The 21,763-nt window shown below is 42.3% G+C and overlaps 1 protein-coding gene across 1 annotated transcript in view; it reads right to left on the reverse strand.

The window, feature by feature from the left end:
* Positions 1 to 10,359: 10,359 nt before the first annotated feature.
* The window catches only part of LOC115193848 (uncharacterized), a 33,890-nt gene continuing 22,486 nt past the window's right edge, over positions 10,360 to 21,763 (reverse strand). Inside the window, exons 4-8 of the mRNA XM_029752929.1 lie at positions 20,118 to 20,283; positions 19,118 to 19,251; positions 18,808 to 18,929; positions 12,420 to 12,524; positions 10,360 to 12,253 (exon numbers count right to left, since the gene is read on the reverse strand). Of these exons, the coding sequence (XP_029608789.1) occupies positions 12,458 to 12,524; positions 18,808 to 18,929; positions 19,118 to 19,251; positions 20,118 to 20,283 (489 nt within the window). The 3' untranslated portion in view covers positions 10,360 to 12,253; positions 12,420 to 12,457. The remainder of the gene's footprint in view (positions 12,254 to 12,419; positions 12,525 to 18,807; positions 18,930 to 19,117; positions 19,252 to 20,117; positions 20,284 to 21,763) is intronic.

Below are 21,763 nucleotides of genomic sequence, written 5' to 3' on the forward strand. Positions count from 1 at the left end.
GAAACCGGAAACTGTTGCCACAAAGTTGGAAGCACAGAATCGTCTACAATGTTCCCTTCACTCGAACTAAGGGGCCTAGCCCAAACCTGCTCAGGGACAGCGGTTGAAAATTAGCCGGCTGGCTAAAACCGGCACTTTTGCTGAAACGTTGATTAATGTGCACTGTCCCTGTAAAAATCAAATAAACTCAAACAATGAAAAACAGCCCCAGACCACTATGCATTGGGGCAGGTAATGTTCTCCTGCCATCAGCCAAACCCAGATTAATTCGTCGGACTGCCAGATGGTGAAGCGTGATTCATCATTCCAGAGAACGGGTTTCCACTGCTCCAGAGTCCAATGGCGGCAAGCTTTACACCACTCCAGCCGACGCTTTGCATTGCGCATGCTGATCTTAGGCTTGTGTGCGGCTGCTCAGCCATGGAAACCCATTTCATGAAGCTCCCGACGAACAGTTCTTCTGCTGACGTTGCTTCCAAAGGCAGTTTGGAACTCGGTAGTGAGTGTTGCAACCGAGGACAGATGTTTTCTTATGCACTACGCGCTTCAGCACTCGGCGGTCCCGTTCTGTGAGCTTGTGTGGCCTACCACTTCACGGCTGAACCGTTGTTGCTCCTAGATGTTTCCACTTCACAATAACAGCACTTACAGTTGACCGGGGCAGCTCTAGCAGGACAGAATTTGACAAACTGACTTATTGGAAAAGTGATAGTGCCACATTGAAAGTCACTGAGCTTTTCAGTAAGGCCATTCTACTGCCAATGTTTGTCTATGGAGATGTAATGGCTGTGTGCTCGATTTTTATACACATGTCAGCATTTGAAGGGGTGTCCACATACTTTTGTCCATGTAGTGTATGTTTATATTAAATTTTTGAAATTGTGCTCTAAATGTTGATCAAATGTATAATCAGACTTCTACACATGCTTTGTCCTTCGATCATGCCTTATCCGCCTGGTGTGGTCTTATCAAAAGACGTAATGTAATTTTTCTTACTAATCCTCAGGACAGCCATTATTATGTTGTTATATAATAGGTTTGATCCAGCTTGGTTGGGAAAATGGCGCATTAAGTCATGAATCCACTTTATTCCCAAAGGGGCCAGTTTAGGGAATTAGTAGAGTTAAATTTCACAAAATACACTATGGCATGTGTACAATTGTATCACTAACTGATGGAAGTCATTATGGTTGTAAATGATCTGTAAATGAAAATGCATTGTACTGTAGATACAAACAGAAAGATGGGCCCTATATTTAACCGAGACAATAATTAGGGTCACATTGCATTGGATGTACTGGAAATTTGTGAGGATGGATATATTTCCCTTCCATTCATGCTAAACAGTTGTTGGTACTAATGCAGCCATTACTGTATTTTACATAACTCCTAAACTAATGTGCACTCTTAACTTATTGAGCAAAGCTCTATTGCAGTATATGGTTTTGTAAATGTTACCAAAATGAACCCAATATTTATTCTGTTTATAATAAAACATATTTTCAATACCTGATACCTCTTTAAATGTTACAAGGTTGTTGTTGCTCTTGGATGTAGTCACATATCCATGGCAATGACATCATAATCAATTGAAAAAACAATAAATATTTCAGATGCATGACAGACTGACAACCTTTCACAGCAATATCATTGCATGTCATTTTGGGGTGGGAAATGACATGTAATTTCGTCATGGAATTGGCATTATTTGAAAATGCGGCTTTGAAGAAATATCTGTTGTTTTGTAAACCACTCAAATTGTACTTTACAAAGATTTTAGGGAAGCAATGACACCCTCATCTGACCAGCTTCCTGAATCGCAGCCATCAGAGGTCCAGAGCCAAGAGAACAATGCCTCTAAACAGGTCGTCAAAAAGAAAGATTTCAACCTTTCTTTGGGCGAAAAGATATCTGTGTAAAATTGTAACATCTAAAATGGAAGAGAAATCAGGGATCCACAAATAGAAAACGGTGACCTGTGACTGATGTTGTTTTGTGTTGCTTTGAAGGGTCCCAGAGACAGGCCCGTGGTGCAGGCTCTATGGCACATGGCCCTGAGGGGAGCTGAGGCTCTCTGCAAGACTCTGACTGGCTCAGAAAGAGAAGGTATTGTATACAAGGCAAGTCCTAATACCTTTCGGAATGTAAGGAAGATATGAGTTCTCAGGTAGTGTGGTCCTTCCCAATACACACAGGTTCAGATGAGGGGATGCCCCAGCAAGACTCAATCTCAGAGGAGATGTATTTCCCTTGCTATGAGGTATGAGGAGTCAGAGTTGGTCCATAGACATGTTATACTGGATTTATTCAGGGGATGTACTGTTGTGACCTTGTTAAACGACTGTACCTCCAGAGCAGTGGGTGCTTGGAGAGAAGCTTCTCTTTGGGCGACACAGATGTGAGAATGTACCCAAACTCCTGGAGGTGAGCGTTCTGCCAAGAATTTAATCAGTAGAGCTCAATATGTCCAAACATGATATACTACCTTGTCTCTTTGGCAACCAAGCTGACAAGCCAAACATGGCTCAGGAACATTTACACTTGGTGAAACGTCCCGTTGTACTCTTATCACAGACCCTACCTTCCAGAAAGTGAGGATGATGCCTTCATCAACATCAAGCTCAGTGCGATCCGTCAAGCATTTGAGGTAAGCAATCCCCTGACTGGTCATTTGAGACACATAGAGCTGAACAGCGCGTCGCTCATCCATGTCTGTTTCCTGTACCAAAGCTCATTCTCAGAGACCCAGAGGCCAAACACTTCCTGAAGGAGACAGGAAAGAGCCTGATAGGAGGGCTACTATCTTTAGCAGGGAAGGTATGTAGCTTGTAGTATACCCACCACACCCTCTGGAAATATACTGAACAAAAATATAAATGCAACATGCAACAATTTCAAGGAGTTACATATAAGTTACATATATATAAGGAAATCAGTTAATTGAAATAAATTCAATGGGCCCTAATCTCTGGATTTCACATGACTGGGCAGGGGCGCAGCTATGGGTGGGCCTGGGAGGGCATAGGCCCACCCACTTTGGAGCCAGGCCTAACCAATCAGAGTAAGTTTTTCCCCACAAACAGGCTGTATTACAGACAGAAGTACTCCTCAGTTTCATCAGCTGTCTGGGTGGCTGGTCTCAGACGATCCCGCAGGTAAAGAAGCCAGATGTGGAGGTCCTGGGCTGGTGTGGTTACACATGGTCTGTGGTTGTGAGGCCTGTTGGACGTACTGCCAAATTCTCTAAAATTACGTTAACATAAAATTCTCTGGCAACAGCTCTGGTGGACATTCTTGCAGTCAGCATGCCAACATTGTGTTGTGTGACAAAACAGCACATTTTAGAGTAGCCTTTTATTGTCCCTAGCACAAGGGGCACCTGTGTAATGATCATGCTGTTTAATCAACTTCTTGATATGCCACACCTGTCAGTTGGAGGGATTATCTTGGCAAAGGAGAAATGCTCACTAATAGGGATATAAACTAATTTGTGTACAGTCGTTTAGAGAGAAGCTTTTTGTGCATATCTAAAATGTATGGGATCTTTTATTTCAGCTAATGAAACATGGGACCAACACTTGTTGTGTTTACATGTGGTGTTTATATTTTTGTTCAGTATAGATGTTCCTGGAGAATAAAGGCTTCAGTAGGTATTCAATACTTGCATCCATTATATTAGCTGCCATCTACTGTAAGAGCTTGGCATTTATCGAGACAAGCCCTGCAGTGTTCGGACAGTAGTTGTAACTCTCCCTGCTATGTGACCTTGTGGGTTTAATAGGCCTGTATGTCTCTCAGTGGGTATTGCACATACTTCTCTATGCATCGCACATTTGTTCCTGAATTCTTCTGTAGGTGGACATTGGAAAACAGCCTATTTTCCTCAGAAACCCCGCACAGTGAATATCAGATCTGTCCCATGTTGGAATCATGCCATTAGAAGCCTCTGAGTGTTTGTTTGTTTGGTTGTGTGTTGATCTCTGTAGAGCTCGGAGGGCTTTGGTCTGGTATGGGAAAAGCTCATGGCATTCACTGAAAATCCAACAAACTGGCCGGACATCGTTGACGAGTGCCAAGAGGCAGGGGTGAGCTGCTGCCGTGGAGACACATTATATCAGTACCATCCAAGCTCTCACTTTTATAGGACCATATGCAATCGTAATCATGTTATAACATGAATACCCACTTTCAATTCTTCTCTTTTTAATATTACTGCTAAGTTCTATTTTGTTGTCCATCCCCCACATAGCGATGCATCTGGCTGTATATGTCTGTAAAATATTGTTAATCACAGCACCATGTGAACTAGCATAATACTAAAGCTATTAGACCTACCTGTATTGTTGAAAGAGTCTGTGGAAACCTGATTTAGACGCGAAGGGAACAGTACGATTTTCCCTGCTGTTTATCATCCGTACCAGAGAAAATGTCCCTCCATATTTCACTGAACAATGGCTCTGCTCCCTGCTTGCTATCTCTAGATGCACACCGTTGGCTTTTATGACATATTTTACGAGTCCATTGTGCTGAAGGTGCTGGAATGCCAGGAGTACATTCCAGCCATCTTAAAGCCAACTCTACGCACCCCATGGATCTCAGAGGGCACTAAGAAAACAGTACGCTTTTTTAAAATTCTGATAATCAATAGCACATAAATGTTGAAATGATACGTGTACTCAGCATTGTTTTATAATGAGATTACCAAAGTCGATTTAACATACTATCACAATGATATACCGTGGTATTATGGTAAATGTGTGAAGGTGAACCCACCCATACAGTCACTGTCTGTTTTAAAATGTCTTCACAGACTGTGATGTTCTATGCCTGGTCACAAATTAAGAAGAAGAGGGAGTGTTTAATGGTAGGATGAAAAAAAACTGTTGCATGGCTGTTGTCTGTATTTTTATTATCAACACCGGGAAGATGTGGGCAAAATACATTCAAGTAGTATTCATATTTTTCATTTATCGTACATGAATTACCACATATTACCAGGAGATGTCAGCTTGGTTCTGATGTAATGTATCCGTGTGTGTCCGTAGAGGCCTGATGCGCTGTACCACCATCTGTATGAGGTGTTTGACTACACAGACCCAGAGATCATGTGGGCAGCCTATGGACCACAGAGCAAGACCAAAGAATTCTACATCCTTCTTAGGGTATGTGACTTGTCATTTGGTATTTTCTTAGGATCCCCATTAGCTATTGCGAAAGCAGCAGCTACTATGGAGTCCAAACAGAACAAGACATAATACAGAACAGTAACAGATCAGAACAGCTCAAGGACAGAACTACATACATTTAAAATAAGAATATAGAAATAAAAAAGGTCCTGTACTGACAAAATACTGAGAAGACCGAGAGACCCTATATGACAGTGGTTCCCAAACTTTTTATAGTCCCGTACCCCTTCAAACATTCAACCTCCAGCTGCATACCCCCTCTAGCACCAGGGTCAGCTCACTCTCAAATGTTGTTTTTTGCCATCATTGTAAGCCTGCAACACACTACGCAATACATTTATTAAACATAAGAATGAGTGTGAGTTTTTGTCACAACCCTGCTCGTGGGAAGTGACAAAGAGCTCTTATAGGACCAGGGCACAAATAATAATATAATAACAATCAATAATTTTGCTCTTTATTTAACCATCTTACATATAAAACCTTATATGTTCATCAAAAATTGTGAATAACTCACCTGAAAGAACTTAATTTGACTCTATGCAAACTGGAAACCATATATCCTGAGGCTGCATTTATTGTAGCTGGGGATTTTAACAAGGCTAATCTGAAAACAAGGCTCCCTAAATTTTATCAGCATATCGAATGCGCGACCTGGGCTGGCAAAACCCTGGATCATTGTTATTCTAACTTCCGCGGCGCATATAAAGCCCTCCCCCTCCCTCCTTTCGGAAAATCTGACCACGACTCCATCTTGTTGCTCCCAGCCTATAGACAGAAACTAAAACAGGAAGCGCCCGTGCTCAGGCCTGTTCAACGCTGGTCCGACCAATCGGTTTCCACGCTTCAAGATTGCTTCGATCACGTGGACTGGGATATGTTCCACATAGCGTCGGACAATAACATTGATGAATAAGCTGATTCGGTGAGCGAGTTTATTAGCAAGTGCATCGGTGATGTTGTACCCACAGCGTCTATTAAAACATTCCCCAACCAGAAACTGTGGATTGATGGCAGCATTCGCGCAAAACTGAAAGCGCGAACCACTGCTTTTAATCAGGGCAAGGTGACCGGAAATATGACCGAATACAAACAGTGTAGCTATTCCCTCCGCAAGGCAATCAAACAAGCTAAGCATCAGTATAGAGACAAAGTAGAGACGCAATTCAACAGCTCAGACACGAGAGGTATGTGGCAGGGTCTACAGTCAATCACGGACTACAAAAGGAAAACCAGCCCCGTCGCGGACCACGATGTCTTGCTCCCAGACAAACTAAACAACTTCTTTGCTCGCATTGAGGACAACACAGTGCCACTGACACGGCCCGCTACCAAAACCTGCGGGCTCTCCTTCACTGCAGCCAACGTGAGTAAAACATTTAAACGTGTTAACCCTCTCAAGGCTGCCAGCCCAGATGGCATCCCCAGCCGCGTCCTCAGAGCATGCGCAGACCAGCTGGCTGGTGTGTTTACGGACATATTCAATCAATCCTTATCCCAGTCTGCTGTTCCCACATGCTTCAAGAGGGCCACCATTGTTCCTGTTCCCAAGAAAGAGAAGGTAACTGAGCTAAATGACTATCGCCCCGTAGCACTCACTTCCATCATCATGAAGTGCTTTGAGAGACTAGTCAAGAACCATACCACCTCCACCCTACCTGACACCCTAGACCCACTCCAATTTGCTTACCGCCCCAATAGGTCCACAGACGACGCAATCACACTGCACACTGCCCTAACCCATCTGGACAAGAGGAATACCTATGTAAGAATGCTGTTCATCAACTACAGCTCAGCATTTAACACCATAGTACCCTCCAAACTCGTCATTAAGCTCGAAACCCTGTGTCTCGACCCTGCCCTGTGCAACTGGGTCCTGGACTTCCTGACGGGCCACCCCCAGGTGGTGAGGATTGGTAACAACATCTCCACCCCGCTGATCCTCAACACTGGGGCCCCACAAGGGTGTGTTCTCAGCCCTCCCCTGAACTCCCTGTTCACCCATGACTGCGTGGCCATGCACGCCTCCAACTCAATCATCAAGTTTGCAGACGATACTACAGTGGTAGGCTTGATTACCAACAACGACGAGACGGCCTACAGGGAGGAGGTGAGGGCCCTCGGAGTGTGGTTTCAGGAAAATAACCTCACACTCAATGTCAGCAAAACAAAGGAGATGATCGTGGACTTCAGGAAACAGCAGAGGGAGCAGCCCCCTATCCACATTGATGGGACAGTAGTGGAGAAGGTGGAAAGTTTTAAGTTCCTCGGCGTACACATCACGGACAAACTGAAATGGTCCACCCACACAGACAGCGTGGTGAAGAAGGCGCAGCAGCGGGGACCGAGAGACTGAAAAACAGCTTCTATCTCAAGGCCATCAGACTGTTAAACAGCCATAACTAACATTGAGTGGCTGCTGTCAACATACTGACTCATCTCTAGCCACTTTAATAATGAAAATTGATGTAATAAATGTATCACTAGCCACTTTAAACAATGCCACTTTACATAATGTTTACATACCCTACATTACTCATCTCATATGTATATACTGTACTCTATACCATCTACTGCATCTTGCCTATGCCGTTCGGCCATCGCTCATTCCAATATTTTTATGTACATATTCTTATTCATTCCTTTACACTTGTGTGTTTAAGGTAGTTGTTGTGAAATTGTTAGTTTAGATTACTTGTTAGATATTACTGTATGGTCGGAACTAGAAGCACAAGCATTTCGCTCCACTCGCATTAACATCTGCTAACCATGTGTATGTGACAAATAACATTTGATGTTAATGAGAAGGGTGTGCTTGAAAGGATGCACATAACTCTGCAATGTTCGGTTGTATTAGAAAGAGTCTCAGTCTTAAATAATTTTCCACATAGTCTGTGCCTGTATTTAGTTTTCATGCTACTGAGGGCCGAGAATTCACTCTCACATAGATACGTGGTTGCAAAGGGCATTAGTGTCTTAACAGCGCGATTTTCCAAGGCAGAATACTCTGAGCACATCCCAATCCAGAAATCTGGCAGTGGCTTCTGATTAAGTTACATTTTCACAGAACCGCTTGTTGCAATTTCAATGAGGCTCTCTTGTTCAGATATCGGTAAGTGGACTGGAGGCAGGGCATGAAAGGGATAACGAATCCAGTTGTTTGTGTCCTCCATTTCGGGAAAGTACCTGCGTAATTGCGCACCCAACTCACTCAGGTGCTTCGCTATGTCACACTTTACATTGTTCGTAAGCTTGAGTTCATTTCCACACAAAAATCATACAATGATGGAAAGACCTGTGTGTTGTCCTTGTTAATGCAGACAGAGAAGAGCTCCAACTTCTTAATCATAGCCTCAATTTTGTCCCGCACATTGAATATAGTCCCTGTAATCCTAGATTCAGACATTCAGGTGAGAAAAAACATAATCCAGAAAAGCCAGTCGTGTGAGAAACTCATCATCATGCAAGCGGTCAGAGAAGTCAAAATTATGGTCAGTAAAGAAAACTTTAAGCTTGTCTCTCAATTAAAACGTGTCAATACTTTGCCCGTTGATAACCAGCGCACTTCTGTATGTTGTAAAAGCGTTACATGGTCGCTGCCCATATCATTGCATGGTGCAGAAAATACACGAGAGTTCAGGGGCCTTGCTTTAACAAAGTTAACCATTTTCACTGTAGTGTCCAAAACATCTTTCAAGCGGTCAGGCATTCCCTTGGCAGCAAAGCCTCTCGGTGGATACTGCAGTGTACCCAAGTCGTCAAAGCGGTGGGTGTAGCTGGTGCATGGAAGTCAGGCGCAGGAGAGCAGAGATGAGTGGACAAAGCATTTTACTGAGGCAATATAGAAAACAACGCAACCGCGTCACAAATACAAATGCCCAAAGCACAAGTGAGGCAGCACAAAGTACAAATACAAAGTATAAAGTACCGGCTGCTTCAAAGCACGGGTGTAAAACATAACCTGGCCCAAACCAGCCGGAAGCGTGCCACCCTGACGATAAACAATTTCACACACAGACATGGGGGGTACAGAGGGTTATATACACGACAGGTAATGAGGGAATGTAAACCAGGTGTGTGGGAAAACAAGACAAAACAAATGGAAAATGAAAGGTGGATCGGCGATGGCTAGAAGACCGGTGATGCCGAACGCCGCCCGAACAAGGAGAGGGACCGACTTTGGCGGAAGTCGTGACACAAGTGGCATCATGAGCAACTGCTTGCACGTGCATTACCACTCCACTATGCCTCCCTGTCATGGCTTTTGCGCCATCAGTACAGATACCAACATGAACAGCAGCTACATACAGACCGTTAGTGGAATTCCCGCAAGACAGTAACGGTTAATGTGATTGGATGTTAATTATTTGACTAGGCTACCTGTATTTGACATTGTTTTGTTATTTCGCTGAACACTAGATGGTTTAATTGTATCTTTGTCAGTGAAACGAGGCTACTCAGGCGAGAAAAAAACCTCACCCAAATGTATAGCCCCGTTGGAAAATATAAATGGACTGTTTGAAAATGTGAAGGAATTTGTATTAACAAAAATGTGAATCACATTTTTATTTGGTGTACCCCAGTTTGGGAATACCTGCTATAGGCCTATTTGTTGTTGTCCTTCTCTCAGCTGTGAGTGAGTTAGCTTGCTTTGCTCCATATGTTGTAGTCATTTAATATTGTATAGTATCCTTACAATACCCATAGATCCAGTTAGAGTTTTTGTCTTTGATACAGACCTACTTTACCATGATGTGGCGATCAAAGGGTTTCCCTTCATCTTCACTATAGTGACAGATACCCTTCTGTGTTTCCAGGGTCGGATTCTGTCTTTTATCCAGCAAATGTTCAGCCTGGACAGAAAGAGGTATGAATCTCCCGAGTCACTGGCTGTGAAGGTCCTCTCTAATTGGAAAAGGCTGGTCCGCTTCCTGCAGTTCTACCTGGATGAGAATAAGTATTCATTACTTATTAGTATGAATCATAAAGAGAGGGGAATCTCTGTCTAAGGACACACAGTTGAGTGTTCCTTTCCACTTATTTGCAAGATCAGCTAGTTTCTAGTGAGGTAATGCTCTTTACGTCCTTCTTTCTATGAGAAACATGATTTGCTTCATATCCTGTGAGGGGTCAGTGAGTGATCTAAAAGCACAGAAGCACAGCACACATTTCATGTCTTAGGAAATGTCAACTTTATTTTGAAAAATAACTTTGAATAATGATGCAATATGCATATTGAGATTTTTCATCCATTGCAGTAAATTGCACAATATACAATATACAGATATCACTATCTTTTGTCTTCAGTTACCAGCCCGACAAATGTATCATACATATTGACAGCATTTACTGCCTCTCAGTTGCAACACATTTATATTCTACTTGATTAGAGTATTTAGAGGTACATGAATTCAGTATGATACAGTTAGAGAATGAGTACATTATTATTTTAATAGGACTACATGATGACATTATGTAGAACTCATTAGTGTTGTACTACACTCTAGTTCACGTTGTTGAAGTACATACTGGATAACTAACTATTGTTTGTGTTCTTTCTGTGGGATTAGTGTCTTGTAAAATTTGATTAACTCCATTCCTGTCATTAACACAATGGACAGTTTTGAGCAGTTGAAATTATCTGCTGCTGTATTTCAGGTAGGTGTCAAGGCTTTAAAACCAATTTAATAATCCTTTCCAAAGTTTCTGTGTGAAACTTACCTTCTCTAGTTGCCCAGTGAGATTTCCAAGGCACCATGGCACTTGTTTCGCCTGTCTGTCAAATGACCTCATAGTGATGTAACAGTGGTGTAGATAAGCTAAATCACTGTCAGCTAGTCAAACCAGACTTGCATGTCCCGACCAAAAACAATATATATCTTGAAGATGAACAAGAGCAACAGCAGACTCTGATAAATCACTCCTTGTAGTGATATCAATTGATATAAAAAAAAATATTGACTGTTTTTTTAACTTAAATGTTTGACAGGAACATTAAAATACCTCAGGGCAATGCATCACAAACGTCATCGTAACATCTGACAGCAGTTTTTAACTTTAGGGATCTTGAACCTCTCTCCAAAAATGATAACTTTCCATCATATAGACATAGGAATTTACAGACATAACTCCTCTCCTGTACATACATACTGACTGTACACACACTACATGAACATGTGTTATATACAGCACAATCACACAACATATACACCACAATCTGTCATCCATGTATGGTACATATTGCAAACACCTAGCCTATATAGGCCTACACTCAAAACAACAAGATAAATCACACTAAATATGTTGTATAGATTCTGAAAGTACAATTCTGGAATATGTACGATATGTGTATGTTTCACATTTGTTCAAGGGAGCATGACTTGTCTTACTGTAGACTTCTCTCTCACATAATGGATCACCAGACAATTGTAAATAATATTATTATGCAGCCCTGTTCAATCGGGGAGCAGACTTTACCATAGACGAAAGCAAGATACAACAAGCAACCTTTTCTAATGCACTGTATCTAATCAGTGTCAATATTATTCAGATTAAGTTCCTGATAATCCAAGTCTTTATTTCCACCCCAGAATATTGTCTATTTCTTAGATGAAACTACCATATCAAAGAGTTATTGTTTGCTCCATCAACACAGTATTGAAATGTCAGCCTGAATGAATAAAATACATTTAGAGAAGACATTAAGCTACCATATGAATTGTATAGAAAACGAGTATAGTACAAGATTAAATAATTTATATCGTTTTCATGTACATTGTGGAGTAAATGCATCTCTATTCTCATATACATACCAATGTTCCCTTATTTGAAACAATAAAATCCCTTATTTTAGAATTGTATCTCAAGAGAGATAAATGTCTATGACCATCCATCTTTTTGTTTTCTTTTCACTCCTCACTCAAATTTTGTCATCCATCACAAGTGTTCTTTCTCTCATCCCTCCTTTCACACTCATCCTATCCCAGTCCAGTCAAGAATCTGTTCAACTTCACTTTGTCCTCCTCTTCAGGGCTGTCTCTTCCCACTTTGGGCCATCTGTTTCGTATCTAGGTAGAAAACAAAGACGTTCAGTGTTTAAAAAGTGATGCCTCTTCACCTCTATGGATAGCTTTAAGATACGCTGACCATTAATCATATGATAGCCGCTATATTAGTTGTACTTGTACGTTCACAGGGTGCTTCCAACATGTTAGCAATATTTTGAATGTGTACCTTCTTTGTTATTGGGGCCACTGGAAGTCCAGTTTCTTCTAATGGCCCAAGGCGACCATGGAGTTCCTGTTTCTTCCTGAAAGTTCCACTGGTCCCAGGTCAGGGCTGTAGGGAAATTGGGCATTGTTATTGGTGTGCTCCAATGCTGTTACAATGAGCTGGTTGAGACCAGGATGTTTTTTTCCACATGCATTTATTTCCAAGAGAGGGTCTCCCTTTAGATAAATTATGCATAGAATCGCTATATCTCATTGGACCACTGTGAAATACATTGGGAATTCTCCAACTCCTCCCAGCATACCTCAAACCTGACACGGCAACCCCTCCGCTAATCGTCTGGGTCCGTGCCAAGCTCCCACCCTCTGTCTGAGGAGTGCCCCATCCAGCATGTGGAATAGGTTGAAGGGCCAAAGACATAGCTGTTCTTTCCTCAAGCCCTGCAACTCCCACCAGATTCCTGTGTTCTACAACCTTCAAACAACAGAATACCACAATTCTTCCACTGACTCACATTAAAAAAAGAAATCTGAAATGATTTGTCAAGGACCTGTCATATAGTTTTGGTTCTTCCAACATTTTCTAACTTAAAATATCTACCTCTTTTTTTAAGTATTCCAATTATGTTGACGTAGATTCCTGTGTGTTAAAAAAAAGCTGACACATGAATTCAGCATGATGCAGTTAGAGAATGAGTACATTGTTATTTTAATAGGACTACATGATGACATTATGTAGAACTCATTAGTGTTGTACTACATTGTGTTTTGTTCAACAAATGAGGTAGGTTGGAACCACATTGGTATATATCTGATTTAAATAGCAATATTAAAGTCATTTTATTTAAAGTTGCACTATGCTGAAATCGCTCCACCATTTCCCAACCTGGTCTCAGAGCATTTCGCATTATTCTCTACATAAATCCAAGACACTCCATTTAGTACGATATGCTACGTTTCGTATGGTATGTATTAATTTGTGCATGTCCATCACCCATTTCGAATGAAATAATGTGAATTATAATTTGTGTTAAAGTTACGTATTTGCAAAACGTACAATAGGTTACGAATTTGCTAAACGTATAATATGTTACAAATTCTACCTAGGTGGCTAGGAGGCTAACATTAGCTGGGCTAGGGGTTAGGGTTAGGGTTAAGTTTATTCGTTTATTTTAAAGGGTTAGGGTTACGGGAAGATATAACTTGCATGCTAATAGTTGCAATGTAGCTAAAAAGTAGTAAGTCGTTGAAAAGTTTCAAATGAGCTAAAATGCAAAAGTTGTCCGAGATGAGATTTTAACTCGCGATCTTTGAGTTGCAAGACATTCAAATTATACGACAACCTATCCACCCCGTAAAACCACCCTCCTTTCGTTCTTGCCTTAAGTAACCATCTGTCTTATGTAACCATACCAAACATGCTAAAATTCTATTAGTTTGCCTAATTTCCGTTTATGTGACAAAACAATCAAGTATAGTATAGAGAGTTGTTGTACCATCGAAACCGCTGTGAAATATATTTTCCATTAGCAAAAATATTGTATTTTGTACAAAACCGAAAGTAAAAGACGCAAAAACGAAACTTAAAAACAGGCAGCATAGAAATAGCACACACAGAACAGATATACAACTTCATAGACTTGCTTTCAATGAGAATGACAGATATACAATACCAGTCAAAAGTTTGGGCATGCCTCCTCATTCCAGGGTTTTTCTTTATTTGTACTATTTTCTACATTGTAGAATAATAGTGAAGACATCAAAACTATGAAATAACACATATGGAATCATATAGTAACCAATAAAGTGTTAAACAAATCAAAATACATTTTATAATTTGAGTAGCCACCCTTTGCCTTGATGACAGCTTTGCACACTCTTGGCATTCTCTCAACCAGCTTCACCTGGAATGCTTTCCAACAGTCTTGAAGGAGTTCCCACATATGCTGAGCACCTGGTGGCTACTTTTCCTTCACTCTGCTGTCCAACTCATCCCAAACCATCTTAATTGGGTTGAGGTCAGGTGATTGTGGAGGCCAGGTCACCTGATGCATCACCATCACTCTCCTTCTTGGTGAAATAACCCATACACAGCCTGGGAGTGTGTCATTGTCCTGTTGAAAAGCATATGATAGTCCCACAAAACGCAAACCAGATGGGATGGCATATCGCTGCAGAATGCTGTGGTAGCCATGCTGGTTAGCCTTTCTAGGGGGTGTGGGACGGTAGCGTCCCACCTGGCCAACATCCAGTGAAATTGCAGAGCGCAAAATTCCAAAATACTCAATTCAAATATTTAACATTCTTGAAAATATATGTGTTATACATCAAAATAAGGCTTAACTTCTTGTTAATCCAGCCGCCATGTCAGATTTCAAAAAGGCTTTACGGCGAAAGCAAACCATACGATTATCTGAGGACAGCGCTCAGCACACAAAACATTACGGACAGTTACCAGCCAAGTAGATTAGTCACGAAAGTCAGAAATAGCAATAAAATTAATCACTTACCTATGATGATCTTCGTATGGTTGCACTCACAGGACTCCATGTTACACAACATAAATGTTTGTTTCGTTCGATAAAGTCCCTCTTTATATTCAAAAAACTCAATTTTGTTGGCGCATTTTGTTCAGTAATCCAATGGCTCAAATGCGGTCACAAGAGGCAGACGAAAATTCCAAATAGTATCCGTAAAGTTCGTAGAAACATGTCAAACGATGTTTATAATCAATCCTCAGGTTGTTTTTAGCCTAAATAATCGATAATATTTCAACCGGACAATAGCGTCGTCAATATTAAAGAAAAACAAGAAAGGTGCGCTCTCGTTCATGCGCACTAACCAGCTCTGAGGACATCTCAGGGTCCACTCACTCAATGTTGTCATTCTCCCTAATTTTTCAGAATAAAAGCCTGAAACAATGTCTAAAGACTGAAACAATGTCTAAAGACTAGTGGAAGCCATAGGGAACGGAATCTGGGTCCTATCCCTTTAAATGGTGGATAGGCTTTCATTGGAAAAACAGCCATTTCAAAGTAATGGCACTTCCTGGATGGATTCTCCTCAGGTTTACGCCTGCCATTTCAGTTCTGTTATACTCACAGACATTAATTTAACAGTTTTAGAAACTTTGGAGTGTTTTCTATCCAAATATACTAATTATATGCATATCCTAGCTTCTGGGCCTGAGTAGCAGGCAGTTTACTTTGGGCACGCTTTTCATCCGGAGGTGAAAATAGTGCCCCCTACCCTAGTGAGGTTAGGTGTGCCTTGAATTCTAAAGAAATCAGTGTCACCAGCAAAGCACCCCCACACCATCACACCACCTCCTCCATGCTTCACAGTGGGAACCACACATGCGGAGATCATCCGTTCACCTACTCTGCGTCTCACAACGACACAGCGGTTGGAACCAAAAATCTCAAATTTGGACTCATCAAAAGGACAGATTTCCACTGGTCTAATGTCCATTGCATGTGTTTCTTGACCCAAGCAAGTCTCTTCTTCTTACTGGTGTCCTTTAGTAGTGGTTTCTTTGCAGCAATTCGAACATGAAGGCCTGATTCACACAGTCTCCTCTGAACAGTTGATGTTGAGATGTGTCTGTTACCTGAACTCTGTGAAGCATTTATTTGGGCTGCAATTTCTGAGGCTGGCAACTCTAATGAACTTATCCTCTGCAGCAGAGGTAACTCTGGGTCTTCCTTTCCTGTGGCGGTCCTCATGAGAGCCAGTTTCATCATAGTGCTTGATGGTTTTTGCGACGGCACTTGAAGAAACATTCAAATTCCTTGAAATGTTCCGTATTGACTGACCTTCATGTCTTAAAGTAATGATGGACTGTCATTTCTCTTTGCTTATTTGAGCTGTTATTGCCATAATATGGACTTGGTCTTTTAACAAATAGGGCTATCTTTTGTATACCACAACTACCTTGTCACAACACAACTGATTGGCTCAAACGCATTAAAAAGGAAAGAAATTCCAAATGTTTACTTTTAACAAGGCACACCTGTTAGTTAAAATGCATTTCAGGTGACTGCCTCATGAAGTTGGTTGAGAGAATGCCAAGAGTGTGCAAAGCTGTCATCAAGGCAAAGGATGGCTACTTTGAAGAATCTCAAATATAAAATATATATACTGCTCAAAAAAATAAAGGGAACACTAAAATAACACATCCTAGATCTGAATGAATTAAATAATCTTATTAAATACTTTTTCTTTACATAGTTGAATGTGCTGACAACAAAATCACACAAAAATAATCAATGGAAATCCAATTTATCAACCCATGGAGGTCTGGATTTGGAGTCACACTCAAAATTAAAGTGGAAAACCACACTACAGGCTGATCCAACTTTGATGTAATGTCCTTAAAACAAGTCAAAATGAGGCTCAGTAGTGTGTGTGGCCTCCACGTGCCTGTATGACCTCCCTACAACGCCTGGGCATGCTCCTGATGAGGTGGCGGATGGTCTCCTGAGGGATCTCCTCCCAGACCTGGACTAAAGCATCCGCCAACTCCTGGACAGTCTGTGGTGCAACGTGGCGTTGGTGGATGGAGCGAGACATGATGTCCCAGATGTGCTCAATTGGATTCAGGTCTGGGGAACGGACAGGCCAGTCCATAGCATCAATGCCTTCCTCTTGCAGGAACTGCTGACACACTCCAGCCACATGAGGTCTAGCATTGTCTTGCATTAGGAGGAACCCAGGGCCAACCGCACCAGCATATGGTCTCACAAGGGGTCTGAGGATCTCATCTCGGTACCTAATGGCAGTCAGGCTACCTCTGGCGAGCACATGGAGGGCTGTGCGTCCCCCCAAAGAAATGCCACCCCACACCATGACTGACCCACCGCCAAACCGGTCATGCTGAAGGATGTTGCAGGCAGCAGAACGTTCTCCACGGCGTCTCCAGACTCTGTCACGTCTGTCACATGTGCTCAGTGTGAACCTGCTTTCATCTGTGAAGAGCACAGGGCCAATCTTGGTGTTCTCTGGCAAATGCCAAACGTCCTGCACGGTGTTGGGCTGTAAGCACAACCCCCACCTGTGGACGTCGGGCCCTCATACCACCCTCATGGAGTCTGTTTCTGACCGTTTGAGCAGACACATGCACATTTGTGGCCTGCTGGAGGTCATTTTGCAGGGCTCTGGCAGTGCTCCTCCTGCTCCTCCATGCACAAAGGCGGAGGTAGCGGTCCTGCTGCTGGGTTGTTGCCCTCCTACGGCCTCCTCCACGTCTCCTGATACTGGCCTGTCTCCTGGTAGCGCCTCCATGCTCTGGACACTACGCTGACAGACACAGCAAACCTTCTTGCCACAGCTCGCATTGATGTGCCATCCTGGATGAGCTGCACTACCTGAGCCACTTGTGTGGGTTGTAGACTCCGTCTCATGCTACCACTAGAGTGAAAGCACCGCCAGCATTCAAAAGTGACAAAAACATCAGCCAGGAAGCATAGGAACTGAGAAGTGGTCTGTGGTCCCCACCTGCAGAACCACTCCTTTATTGGGGGTGTCTTGCTAATTGCCTATAATTTCCACCTGTTGTCTATTCCATTTGCACAACAGCATGTGACATTTATTGTCAATCAGTGTTGCTTTCTAAGTGGGCAGTTTGATTTCACAGAAGTGTGATTGACTTGGAGTTACATTGTGTTATTTAAGTGTTCCCTTTATTTTTTTGAGCAGTGTATTTTGATTTGTTTAACACATTTTTTGGTTATGTATTTCATAGTTTTGATGTCTTCACTATTATTCTACAATGTAGAAAATAGTAAAAATAAAGAAACCCTGGAATGACTAGGTGTGTCCAAACTTTTGACTGGTACTGTATACCTCACGTTTCGATGCGAATTTTGCCCAAAAAAATGACATATTGTAGCTTTAAGTAATTATCTCTAGATGGTAACATGATATCAGTTGGTCGGACATTTTCAGTGTTTTTCTTTCTAGAAAGCAGGAGTTGAGTCATTCTACAAACACAACCCATGACCTACTGCCAATGACAGTCTGAACTCCTCGTTCTACAAACTAAAGGATTTAAAAGATGATGAAACTAAAGAGAGCTGTGATTAATTACAACTTGACCCCCCTGTTCTTGTATCATGATCAGTTCAAGATGTTCACACAACTTTGAAGGACCAACGAGCTCCAACTGTTATCTTTAGTGACCTTTTTTTAGTTTCTTCAGCTAGAACAGACAATCTCAAATGGCCGACAAGTTGAGACAACAGCCAAGTCCTGATTGTTATGTTTTGTGGACATTTCCAACGTGGTAATCCTAATGTTTCTTTGTGTGTTTAAGAAATACTGTACTATAAATACTGTAGTAAGAAATACAGTATTTTTAGAATAGACTTCAGAGTTTCTTGAGAGGTCCTCACCAGTAGAGCTGTGGACAGGATCTCTTCAGGGAGGTCGATGTCTGTCCCAGTCTGCTCTGGTTTCTCAGCTTGGTCTTCTTCACCAGATCCTTCACTCTGCCCCATGTGTAGTTCTCACTCAGCTACACAACCAAACACACATATCTCAGCGTTAAAAAATAGGTTATTTCCCCACTGTTTGGTTAGGACAGCGTGTTTTTAAATATACTGTAACATTGTGTTGTGCAGATGTACATATTTGGACCGCAAACAGGGGTTGAGGCTGTGGTGCACAGCCCAGTGAGTCAGAGGAGGGATGTTTGTGACTCACCCGTCTGTGTGGGGCAGAGAGACCCTCTGTACTGTCAAAGAGATAGGAGCGTGTCTCTCCCTCTGTGTAGCTCCTCCGATTCAGGCCACTCCTACAAAGGGGCACCAGGGGCTGGCATCCACCCTGGTCACTCTCTATAGAGAGAAGGAGAGAGAGATATGATATGAATTAGTGTCATGAGGGCTGGAACCACTGACTCATCGTGGGGGAAAACTACTATGACACATGGTGATGTGAATCAGCTGTCCCAGAGGACCCCCTGTTTTCGCCCTGCCACCACTCAACCTCCCCACCCTCTCAATCTGTTATCGCAGTACAGGGAGGACCATTTGCCATCCCCCTACTTCCCAGCTCCAGTTTCCAGAATCCTGTCTATTGGAGGAGCAATAAATTCCTAAATCCGTGGTACGTTATATGTTCCTTCCATATGCAGAATGCCAGGAATTTCCCTCTCCTGCTCAAGTAAGAATTTAGCGGTCTTCTCTGGACCACCGTACTGTCACCCGCCAACCTGCGGGAATGTGACCCTCACGAAAACAGGAGGGTAAAAACATTTGGCGAAATGACTCTGTTGCTGGGTGACTAGCATTGCTTGGAATGTTATGTGAGATGATGAGAAGGCGAAAACACACCTTGGGTGTCACCCGGTCACGTTTTGAAACCTTAGATTCACTAATAATGTTTTAATAAACCCATCAGATCCGTTTCAGGAAAACTTTGGCGGAAAAATTGATTTTAATTCGGTCTTATGTCGTGTGTGACTGAATGAGGCCCGCAAGAGCAGGTTATTAAGTGCTAATCTACCTGCCAATGAAATAATACACTGTGGTTTTCTGAAGGAAACGAAAGGGTTGCCTAGAAAACATCTGATGAAATGACTGTCGAACTGCGACAAAAACACTTTTTGAGAATGTATGGAATATTTATTGGATTTTGAGTGAGGAGAGTTGACTGGATGTTGATTATGAGTTGTTATCGTGTTATTAAGCAGTTAACTCACCTCTCATGGCTGTGAGTCCTGTGTGACGTGTGACCTCAGGGATGGTGGAGAGGTCAGAGAGGGTGCCACTCATGGAGGTGGTCAGGAACTCACTCCTGGAATGTCTTTTCTGCTCCTGAAAGGCCAGGCCGGCCATTCCACAGCTACAGTGCTCCAGGAAGAAGTCCTGGTGGATAGACAGGAAGAGAGGGTACAGGACTGTGAGTAGGAGGGACAAACCACCACATCAAAACAATGATCCTGGAGAAAACACTGCATATTAAATGTATTTGCAATCAGAATCTAGTTTTACTGTTTTTCTCGCTCGTGGGTCAAAGGTCCTCCAACAGTACTTACTTGACTCAGACAGCAACCACCTGTTACAAAGAGTGAAAATGTGCTTTGGCCATCACAATCTTGCAGTTTTGGGCCTTCTATGCTGCCAAAATGTTATGTGATATCTGAGTATGTTTTACTATTTTAAACTTACTTTAACGTAATAACCTGATTTGTTGTTTTCATACACAGTGTGTATTTTCCTATTCCTTTTCAAGATTGAGTTGGATTTATGGCAACCTAACCTAAAAAAAATTTACTTTAAAACTCTACATCAACTTATCCAAAGTAGGCCTAGCTATTTTTACTCGTAAGCCTACGACATGTGCGCTATGCAGTTACATGTATGGTAGTTCATAGAAAAATCAGAGAGACTTTCCGAGTCATTGTTTAGAGTTGGAAAATGTTCTCATCCGTTTATCCCAGCTGAGGAAACTCTGGACGTCACATCAACGCTACCGTAAAATCCTGTTGAAGTTCAAACCACGCAGATGCCCGGCAGTATCATAAATGGAATAAGATGAAAGCCTGGAGACGAGAGTTGTTTTTTCCTGCTTCATTGTTAACAATCAAACTTGCAGTGTCACTTTTACAGTAGGGGGATTTTTCATCACGTGAATGTTACACACTCGCCACCTGCACAACTTCAGAACCCAGAGCTGTAACCCAAGTGACTCATTAGATGAAGTCATTTCCTAATCTGGTGCAAAATAATTTCATTCTCCGCACTGAAGTTACCTCTACCCTGGATACATGGTGCAAACTCTACACTAAAATAACCTCATCTCTGGACAGTGCTCTCTCCCAGAATTCCTTATTTGGACTCTGAATGGCCTGTTATGCAACCACTGGACGTTAATAGCGAAAAATGGGTAAGCATGGCATGATGAATGACCACTGAAGTCCTGCTCCACTGCTTTGTTTTAGTTTTTACTGAACTTTGACCACAGTCTGATATCCCCGCTGGACCCACAACCACACTCTCCCCTCTGTGAAGACACCCCCTCTACTGAGAAGGGGTGGTCTTTGCCCTCTCCAAGGACCACCCCATCTGTGTGTACTTAGCCCTTAGAAGGAGGCAGCTCCCACCTTTGGGGACTCAGAGGGCCGCCCACACCAGGCATTTGACCTCTGACCAACAGAAGAGGATTAAACTGTTGGAGGCATTATGTCTCTGTGCACTCAGGGGAAAAGGGAAGGTCCAGAACACTCCGGCTCTGGAATGTTCCCTTCATCACATCCCGTTTCTCAATAACCCAGGGACAGCCTTCGGACGGCTCCTTTGTCTGAGGTAGTACTTATTTTAGAATAAGGAAAAGGGGAGCTTGAGG

Source organism: Salmo trutta, chromosome 5 (assembly GCF_901001165.1).
Source record: "Salmo trutta chromosome 5, fSalTru1.1, whole genome shotgun sequence".
Lineage (NCBI taxonomy): Eukaryota > Metazoa > Chordata > Actinopteri > Salmoniformes > Salmonidae > Salmo > Salmo trutta.